Here is a 10,000-nt window from a genome sequence, read left to right on the forward strand (position 1 = left end):
GTAGGTTAGGCACGCTTGTTTCCCCGGGCATCAAATGGCTAGAATGTGAATGTGAATAAAAGAAAAAAAGAAGGGTAGCACATAGTGGACAAACCGGCAGAGAATTCGCATTAATATGGCAAGAGATGACAGTGGAAGATAACACGCCACAAGTGGTCGCCACCGGCTCTGACGGTTACTGCGTCTAATGGAGTGTAGTCTTTGCGTTTCTTATGCGCGATACCTCATTCCATGCGGCACCTGAATTGAACAAAAAAAAACCATCCGAATGGATGTCTTAACAGATTGCAATCGTTAAAAGGCGCGACGGACGAACTACGAAAAAACAAACCTGTTTCCAGAGGTGCGATTCAGTTCACGAGCGAGAATGATAAACTGCGAAATGGGTCGTGATGCGAAGCGAAAAGCCATTTACCATCGATGCTCGAGAATATCCACTTCCCCAACCACCCCGCCCGGAAGCCTCTATTGGAGAGAACGTAAAGCGTCAGCATTTATGCTGTGTCCTACGCAATTCGGTGCGCTCAATCAACCTCGCGCCTCGCACATCTGGATCGTTATTGGATTCGTGTCACGGGGGAAAGTTTTGCAATCCGATCCCTTTTTGGTGGAGTTGCACGTATAAAAGACCGCCCTACGGGCTACTGGTGGTTAGTGTTAAAGTGTGTGCCATGCTTGCCACCGGTGTACTAGTGTTTTCTGTGACCCTTCTGGCCGTTGGGACGGACGGTGGAAATGTACCGCGCGTTTGCATCGCCGATGGTTGTATGCGAGGATCGTGGAGGAGAACTCTAACCAGCCAACTGTTTGAGGCGTACATTGGTATCCCATTCGCAAAGCCACCGATCGGTAAGCTCCGGTTTGCGGATCCCGTACCAAACAAACCGTGGAAGGATGAGCTAGACGCGACTGGCCGATTGCCGAAATCAGCCTGCATACAGCAGAATCTATTTATTCCGGAGCGCGGCATCGAGGGAAGTGAAGACTGTTTGTACCTTAACGTGTATCGACCACGGCCAACCGTTAACGGGAGCCACTCGGAGCCACTATCCACATTGGTTTACATACATGGTGGTGGGTTTTTGGCTGGCTATATCTCACCGTTGGTCGTAGGACCGGAGAAACTGATTGATCAGCGCGTCATAGTGGTGGTCATCCCGTACCGATTGGGTCCATTTGGATTCCTATCGACCGGAGATGCCGCTGCCAGTGGAAACTTTGGACTGAAAGACCAACGTTTGGCGCTGCGATGGGTCAACAAACATATCCGTGAGTTTGGAGGAGACCCCCAACTAGTCACCATCTTTGGACATAGTGCGGGAGGAGCTAGCGTGCAGCTCCACCTGATGCATCAGGGCAACGAAGGACTTTTCCAACGTGCGATTAGCCTCAGTGGTAGCGCGTTAGCTCCGTTTAGTACACCGTTAGACGATCCGCTGATGTTGGCTCACCAACAGGCAGCATTGGTGGGAATCAGTGACCCATCCAGCATGTCAACGACCGATCTGGTTGAGAGACTTCGATCGATTGACGCGGACCTATTCGTTAGCAGCTTGGCAGCGTTTTCGGTAGGAGTCGGAAATCTTCTATAAATCCTAAACGTAGTGGTTTGACATTTTCTGTACCTTACAGAACGGTTCTCGCTATCCAACAATTGTCTATGGGCCAGTAATCGAGTCCTCCACCGTTAAGGATCCCTTTCTAACGGATGCGCCGCTGAAGCTGTGGGCAGAAGGATCGTATCTGCCGGTACCATGGTTAACCGGCAGTGTTCCAAACGATGGATTCATTTTCAGTGCACCCATCCTCAAGAATGCCGATTGTTCGCCGGAAAAAATCGCCCAACAGCAGCAACTGCTCCTACAAGTGTTGAAAGGAACCAAGAACCCACGATCTGCACTGCTTCTACTGGAACGCTTTTTCGACAAACAGCCCAGCAAAGCTAATCAATGTATTACGCAGGACAACATTGACACCATCACTAGGGTAGGCTCTTGATCGTGACCAGAAAAGAAAAATTACAACCTAACATTCTTACGAAATGCTTTTATCAGATCTTCAATGAAGCATCATTCGTATATCCTTTGATACGGAGCGTTCAGTTAAGAAAAAGCGACAACAATACGCTCTCCCCCGTCTTTCTATACAAATTCAACTACAAAGGAAGCTTATCGTACTCATCGGTATTCTATCCGGAAGGCGACGAAACGCGAGACTACGGGATTGTACATTGCGATGAGCTTATCTACATCTTCCGTGCACCGTTGCTGTTTCCGGACTTTCGCCGAAATACACCGGACGCAAAGGTATCGGAACGGTTCACGAAATTCATGGTTGATTTCGCAAGAAAAGGGTAAGAAGGGGATTCGTGTCTGCCAAGGCCAAGAGTGCAGAGAATATTTTCACTTTTACAGATACATTGACGAAGAGAAGCCCAACAAGACGTTCACAACCAGGGATGCTAAAAAAACCCAACTACCGGAGGCTTTGGAGTTTGTAAACTCGAACAACACGAATGAGATCGTCGTGGAGCGCAAGATTGATCTACTCGATCAGGAAATGGTGGACTTTTGGGCGGATTTCTATAGCTTCTGAAACAACATTCATGAGGAATAATGCGATCAATAAACGATCAACCAGATCAACGGAAATGAAAACAACTCTCCTTTTTGTTTTGGTTTGTTTAAAAACGATTTCTTCATTCACGCATACTATCTTGAACCAACTCAACGATCCCTCCCTCCGGCTGGTATGCCTGTCCTTCCAATTTCTATCTTCTAATCGGTTACTGACGATTCAATGATTGCGCTACGCCATCTTTCTCCTACGCTCCACTTTCAGTCAATTTATCTGTACTCTTCGATCGTCCTCTTTCTTTAAGTGATATGTGTCGTCTCTCTTTTTTGTCTTGTTTTGTCCGTGTCTTTTCAAACTTTTTACATCTAACTAACAACGCTTGACGGTGCTGTTCGAGCACGAAGCAAATACCCGGTAGCCTCTGGCGAGAAATTTCCCTACTATTCCTACGCCTGCTTTGGTAGAAATACATGTGATTCGAGAGGTATTGAGAATTGCATTTGATATGAGTCTACAAACTACTACATGAGATTGCTAGGGTAAGCAACATAAAAAAGATGGTTGTTTCTTTTTATGAGCCTTCTCTAACCTAACTACTAAAAACTCTCTCCCTCACACGCACACACGCTTGGTAGCTAACTAACTGGTAAAATGCATTTGCGTTACACGCACCACAAGTACCCTAAATCGGTGAAAGTGTTCTTCGTTGGCTTTCCGTCAGCTCCGGATGCCAGAAGTCAACGATCAGCACTAGCCGGGTGGCCGTTCCATTGTGCCACACCTCGTGCTCGAAGCTATCGTCGAAGATCAACCACTTGCCATTCTCCCAGGATCTGAAAGTGAAACAAGAACGGAACGTTATGCTGCATTTCGGTAGATAGATCGGGGGGCGCCTCCCAAGGACTGACCGTGTTTCCTCGGCAACGCGTATGTAAGTACCGCTGGGAACGTTCAGGCCCAGATGTGCCCGTATCCGGCAGTTCGTAGGCCCACAGTGAGGCCACACGTGCGTCCCGGGGTGCATAACGCTGAACTTCACCTGACCCCGCTTGCAGGTGCGTGCGGCCGGAAAGTGTTGCTCCACCAACCGACACGTCAGTGGAGCACGCGCACAGTTCCGCTCGACACGGGCACCCCGGGAGAATAGTTCCAGCTGCTTCCAGTCGCCCCGATCGCGCAGATTCTCCGTTTCATTCACAAACACTCCGGCACTGTTGAGCAGCTTTAGGCCCTCGTCGCGTATCAGTGTCCACTGACCCCGGATACGCTCCAGCTCGTCAGCGTAGGTTGTTTGCTGCTCGGTCCAAAACGGACGAGACTTCAACCCGTCCACATTGTACAGTGAGCGTTGGTAGAGCGAAAGGAACAGCTTGCGTTGTACACCGCGCCGATAGATGTCGTGCGCTTCGGCGGTGCGTCCCAAACGTTGCAGTGCGTCGCCGAGATGGAAATAGAAGCGCCCATCTTGCGTACCCTCGTGGCCTGTGTCGATGCCTTCGCGAAGATACTGTGCCGCCAGTTCCATGTTTTGGTCGTACGTTTTCAACACGAAACCATAGTGGACGAGCGCAAAGCCATCTTCGATCCAGCGCAGCAACGTCTCGTGCAGGACAGCTTTCGCTTCGGCTAGCCTACAAAAACAAGGCAAGTTGGCAATTAATCGTCACCATTTTCTAGCCAACAGCTGCGCTCACTCGAACGCATACGTACCGATTCATGTAGAGATAGGTGACTGCTAGTTGATTGCGAAAGTGTGGTTCATCATTAAACCGCCGGATAAGCGTCTGGTGCACCTCGATCGCATTCGCGTGCTGGCCCTGGAAGCGCATCCGATCGATGCACCTTTCCCCAATGGATCGCAACGTCGTATCGTCCACTGATAGCTCTTGTACGACGATTAGCTTCCGGTAGGCAGCGATTGCTTCGGTTAGCAACGCATTGCTGCGTCGCTGTTCAGCCAACGCATCCAGTGCCCGTGCACGGCCTACTAGCGCCGGTATCGAGTTGGGCTTCCTCCGGGACAACACTCCATCGAACGACTTCAGAGCCTCCTGGGCCTTGCCCTTTTGACGGTCAGCAGGAAGACATGTGCGCGAACGTCCGTGTGGGGTGGGTGTATGTGGTGCGGCAGTTTAAGCCCATTTCAGGTTTTGGATTTTTAGTAGCGGCCACACACACGCAGCGGTGTTACAGGAGGAGGCGCATGGTCACACATAAAAATAAAATAAAAAACACACATACACACAAAACACTTGATTAGCATGGCAACACTCGGTTGTTAGGCGTTTAATGGGTTTAAATGCGCAGCAAAATGGTAGAGAGGAAGCAAAATGTTGAAGCAAACATTTGGGAAACAAAGAAAAATAACACACGAAGAATGATACATCCATTCGATTACGATTCCTTAACATCCACTCGGTGTGCATCCGAATCGGGTGGGTGACCAATGCGGAATGCGAAGCTGATGGTAAGAAATGGCACGAATCTGTCTCTAGCATTCTTCAAGCACGGGAGTCTCGAAAATTCATTACAGATCAGAGCAGACAGTTGTCAATCTCGACATTCTAACACGTTGAGTAAGGTTAAAAAAAAATACGGATAATTCAAATTAAAATTTAAAACAAAGCATTAACTGTCCATTTGTCAGTTCGTGTGTCTTGTGTCCTGTCGATAAGTCTAGGTTAGTTGTACGTGAGGATGTGGGATCTTGTTTTCCAATCGATCGGCCGTACTTGTATTGCGATGCCCTTACATGGGCATATTAAAACCTGTTTTCCATTCTAAAGCTAATAGGGTTTATGTTTGGAAGCTACTTTTTAGGGGGATGGAAGGAAATGGATGGGGCTAGGATGGTGTGTTCAATCTTATTCGAACCCGAACTCCTAAGAATGATGGTACAAAAGTTAGAACAATCGTCAAGAAAGCGGATGCTGCTCGGCAGAGCTCGTAATACCCAATCGGGACCACCACCTAGTCACCTACCTCGTCTAACTGCTGCTGCGCGCGTCTTAGCTCTTCCTGATAGGACCGATCAGCTTCCTCAGCCCGCGTTGGGATTTCTGTTTCGTCACAAGATGCGGCAGAAAAAAAATTAATTAAAAATTAGCACATTAATCATCCAGATCCACCGAAGCAACGGTCACGGGCGATAAAACCGGATTCTGGGTAAGGTGGGTTGTTCAAGGGGAAAGCGGGAGTAGTCATCAGCTGTCGTCTATTTCGTTTCTGGAGCTTTAGATTCGGAGGATTGTGGTGGTGGTGGTGCTTCAGTTAACTAATATCTCCACGAAGACACTACAGAATCACAGAATCATTATGGGAACATGATTGGCGGGCGGGTGATTGGCAATGAGAACCCCCCATTCGATCCAGCGTGAATGGGGAGAATGCAACTAAACTCTACCGAATGTTGCTACTGGTGGGGCGAGTGCAGCGCCATGCCTAGATGAAGTGATGATGATGCTGATGACACAAGAACACGCGATCATTAGCCAAAACGCGGCACGAGCGAGCGAGCGAGAGAGAGATTGAGCGAACGAATGAGCGAAGCTCCTGTTCTAATAGGCATAAATACTTGTCCACCCTGCTGCGGTCGCTTCATCTTCATCGGCATCCGCCTGTTGCGCGGGGCTCGTGCCACTGGCGGCCGGTTGCGCAGCGCTCGTAGATGCTGCCGTCGAGGGCAGCTTGCCGTACTTTTCCTCCAATCGGCGCATCAAGTCGGAATCATCCACATCCGATTCCTCATCTTCGCCACCACCCGGTGGAATGTTGTCGTCTGTCAGTGGTTCCTCCTCCTCGTCCGAGCCGTACTGGTTCAACAGCACTGAATCGATATCGTCCTGATCGTACACGTGCTCTTCATCTTCATACTCTACGCCGTACTCCTCGTCATACTCGGCACCGTACTCATCCGGGTCGAGTTCTTCCTCACTCGTATCGGGTACGAACAGATTCTCTTTGCTGCCATTGTCTAGCTGGGTGCCACTGGGGCCACCAAACGGTTCGATATCTTCCAGCATTTCAGGTTCCTCTGGCTCGGGAAGTCGGAATTCGACATGTTTCTCTCGTGGTTGCAGGGCCGATACGCTCGGTAGCTGCTGAGCAAACATTACATCCTGGTGTCGCCCTGGTGCCACGGTACGCGGTGAAGTCGCGGATGGTGGTAGTATCGGGTAGGCAAACTTATCGAATTGATGATCGAGTTCTGTCGGTGGTGGTGGTGGTGGTGGTGATGGGATTTCCGAAAGCAGGGCCGTAAGCACGCTCCGTGCGTTCTCACCCTTCGCACTTACGTTTTCTCTCGCTTCCGGCGTCACCGATGCCGTTGCCGGCTGCGAACCTTCCTCCTCCTGGTCCGGTATCACGATCGGATCCTTGTGCAGACCGTAGATTAACTTATTTACCGCTCCCTTCGGAGGCTTCTTACGCGCTAGTAGTGAGTCTTTCTGAAGCTTTTTCATACTGACTGTTGATTGAGGTTCACTTTCAAGTTGCTGCTGCTGCTGCTGTTCTCTCAGTTCCGCCACTTCCGGTGACGCTCGGTACATGGAGCTAAAGTCTTCAAACGTAATCGGTACGAAGGCACCGATCTCTTGCTCCTGAGCTATTAGCTTCTGCTCACTCTCTTCATCATCTACCGGGTTGATTTCCTCCATTTCCTCTTCCGCTTCCTCTTCCAGCTCTTCCAGCTCGTACTCGTACTCATCGCCGGAGTATCGTTCCCCCTCGTCCTCATCTTCGAACGCGATCACTACATAACACGTCAGTGCAAATGGTTATTAATGTTGATTTTCTCGATTACTAATCGCGTTAACCTACCATTGTCTTCGATCACTTCGTTGCCATCGGACGAGTGTCGTTGAGGTGTCGGGCCGGCATAAACGAAATCGTCCAGAATGGATCTAGACTGAGTGGTAGGAAGCTGGCTTTCGGTGGGTTGTGCTTGCTGTTGTGAAGGAGGGGCACGCGTTTGTACAGATGATTCCGCATCCACCGTTCCACGCTTAGCATCGACCGTGCTAACGGGAGCTGGTGGCTCTTAGACGTGGCCAAAAATACGACGGATTAAATATTGTAGTTCTCGTGTTCTTTCGCACCACGGCATGCGAATGCTCATGCTTTCACACATACAACATACTGAAACGCTTAGATAACCATCAATAGCCTTGCGAAGCATTACACTAAGGTGTTGCTCCTGTCTGCTAAATGTGCCGCTGGAGTAGTGCTGTGGACATTTAACGTATTACCGTTTGCTTTGAATTAAAACAACACAGACACACACACGAGATGAACATGTGAACAGGTGAAGAATCAAGGTAATCGAACTCGAAAGTGCAAATTATTGACGGACAGGAGAATAGTACAAACAATCGATGTTCGCTCGATCGATTCAAGGAGAGTAGATACGACAAAAAGGTAATTCTCATATAAAGCAGCTAAGATGAGAATTACTGCGAGGCATGTGTTAGCGCACAATCCACATGCACACACACACGTGGCCAGTGACGAAAGTCAACGAAAGAGGAAACAGAAGCTACGCATGTAATACGTGAAATCATAACAGAAATACGAAATGAAAAGAAACAAAGTTAAACAAAGTAGGCATTTTGTTCACAGTGAGGCAAACTACAGTAACATTCAAAACGGAAATCAAAAAAAGGAAAAACAAAAGAAAATGCAAAGAAAGACACAGTACACGTAAGAAAGAACAAGGGGTTTACAACTCACTCGTAGGAACACGTGGACTTGTTAACAGAAGATGCGCAGCACCGAGCAGTGCGACACCGACAAACACTTTAACCGTCACTGAAAGTGTAGCCCAACGAGGGAAGGGAGTTGTACTTAGTTGGATTTTACCAAATGGTCGCAAGGGGAAAGAGTGCCCTCCCGATCGAGCTTCTGCTTATGCGTCTATCTGCAGTGTTATATGCTTCTGATCTGTGGCGGCTGCCGACAAGCTAATAAGTTGCACTTTCTGCTCGAATCGGTCAGCTTTAGTCAGCGGACTTGGCAGAGGAAGGAGGCAGAGGAATGAGATGCCATGAGAAACCCCAGACGAGAGAGAGGGGGGTTTGATGATATAATTTTGTGATTCTGTAATATCCTTAATCTTCGGACCGATTTCCGTTTCTACATTTTGCCTTCGTTCTTCGTAAGTGTTACTTACGCGATGTTTCCTCTTCGGGTTCGATGGCGGCCTTTCGCGCTTCCTCAGCCGCTACCCGAAGCTCCTGCTCTCGGCGCAGCTTCGCCAGATATTCTTCCTCACCCCCATCGTTATCGACGAATGCGTCGAATTCGATGTCTTTTCCATCGTCGTCATCGCCATCATCGTCGTCATCGCCGTCATCGTCGTCATCGCCGTCATCGTCGTCATCGCCATCATCCTGATCTCCCGCAGATTGTTGAGACCCAACTTTGATCGCTTCAATCTCATCATCATTGCCATCGAGGTCGTCATTATCGTCCTTAAATTACCATTTACAAATAAATTCCAATAAGAATGATTAACAATCAGTTGATAACTAAACGCTACAGATTCAAAACATGTTATTAAAACACCCATGCACACAGGGATTAGTTATGTTTTTACCTTTCCAACGGTTGGGCTTGGTTCATGCTGTGTCTCTTCTTCGACCTTTGGCACTTCCAGCGACTCGGCTAGCTTGTTGTAGTTCCGCACCAACTCATCCATCTGTTCTTTCAGGACATCGCCAGTGACCGGTACCTCAGCGACGGCTGGGGTTGTGGTAGACTCATGTTCCGTAGAGCGCGCTTTCGGTGGTGTTTCAGAGGACTGGATGGATTGATTAGTTTTACCATTCAAAGCGTTAGGTAGCATCAGCGCAGAAGCAAAATAAAAAAAAAAAATTGGAAAATATACTTTTTAAAACATGCTCAAAACAACTTCTACTAAAAACAACTCCCTCAACTGTTAACCGAAACGAGAAGATGGTTGTGCACTTACGTCTTCCTCAAACGGAGTGTTATCCTCATCATCTCCGTCGTCATCGTCATCCTTTTCACCATCATCGGCATCATCGTCTCCGTCGTCATCGCCATCGTCGCCATCGTCTCTCTCCGCCTCGGCGAGGGCTTCCTCTTGAGCAGCCTCCTGCTGAGCGTAGATCTCCTCTACCTCATCATCGTCCAGCTTCTGGGCTGGTCCCTCATCCTCATCATCATCACCATCATCCTGTGCCCCTTCATCGTCATCATTGTCGTCCTCCTCGGGATAGGGAGCACCGTCCTGATCATCATCATCATGCCCATCGTCATCGTCATGATCGTCGTCATGATCGTCGACGGCGTGTGCCTCAGCGTCATCTCCATCATCGTCGTGATCATCATGATCACCGATCGAGTTGATCGCATCCAGGATTTCCTCATGATGATGGTGGTCGTCCTGGCGCGTTTCATC

General features: G+C 48.9%; 3 protein-coding genes across 9 annotated transcripts in view; 2 read left to right on the forward strand and 1 right to left on the reverse strand.

Moving 5' to 3' along the window:
- The window catches only part of LOC126578913 (juvenile hormone esterase-like), a 4,941-nt gene extending 4,848 nt beyond the window's left edge, over positions 1-93 (forward strand). For all 3 annotated transcript variants that reach the window (XM_050241944.1, XM_050241943.1, XM_050241945.1), the window contains exon 7: positions 1-93. This exon is cut by the window's left edge and continues 348 nt beyond it. The gene's annotated coding sequence lies outside the window, so the exon portion shown is untranslated.
- The window catches only part of LOC126576747 (uncharacterized), a 10,866-nt gene extending 8,264 nt beyond the window's left edge, over positions 1-2,602 (forward strand). The window contains exons 10-13 of the mRNA XM_050238051.1: positions 694-1,568; positions 1,633-1,986; positions 2,055-2,353; positions 2,415-2,602. Coding sequence (XP_050094008.1) covers positions 694-1,568; positions 1,633-1,986; positions 2,055-2,353; positions 2,415-2,595 — 1,709 coding nt within the window. The 3' untranslated portion in view covers positions 2,596-2,602. The remainder of the gene's footprint in view (positions 1-693; positions 1,569-1,632; positions 1,987-2,054; positions 2,354-2,414) is intronic.
- Positions 2,603-2,682: 80 nt separating this feature from the next.
- Positions 2,683-10,000, reverse strand: part of LOC126575536 (uncharacterized) — a 9,637-nt gene continuing 2,319 nt past the window's right edge. For 3 of the 5 annotated variants that reach the window (XM_050236268.1, XM_050236266.1, XM_050236267.1), the window contains 10 exons: positions 9,548-10,000; positions 9,173-9,376; positions 8,747-9,047; positions 8,308-8,385; positions 7,399-7,617; positions 6,152-7,330; positions 5,560-5,636; positions 4,288-4,640; positions 3,486-4,208; positions 2,683-3,410 (listed from right to left, as the gene is read on the reverse strand). The exon at positions 9,548-10,000 is cut by the window's right edge and continues 278 nt beyond it. In XM_050236268.1, coding sequence (XP_050092225.1) covers positions 3,260-3,410; positions 3,486-4,208; positions 4,288-4,640; positions 5,560-5,636; positions 6,152-7,330; positions 7,399-7,617; positions 8,308-8,385; positions 8,747-9,047; positions 9,173-9,376; positions 9,548-10,000 — 3,738 coding nt within the window. In that variant the 3' untranslated portion in view covers positions 2,683-3,259. The remainder of the gene's footprint in view (positions 3,411-3,485; positions 4,209-4,287; positions 4,641-5,559; positions 5,637-6,151; positions 7,331-7,398; positions 7,618-8,307; positions 8,386-8,746; positions 9,048-9,172; positions 9,377-9,547) is intronic. The other 2 variants (XM_050236269.1, XM_050236270.1) reach the window with 2 other exon arrangements.

The sequence above is a fragment of the Anopheles aquasalis genome, chromosome 3 (genome assembly GCF_943734665.1).
Source record: "Anopheles aquasalis chromosome 3, idAnoAquaMG_Q_19, whole genome shotgun sequence".
In the NCBI taxonomy this organism is placed as follows: domain Eukaryota; kingdom Metazoa; phylum Arthropoda; class Insecta; order Diptera; family Culicidae; genus Anopheles; species Anopheles aquasalis.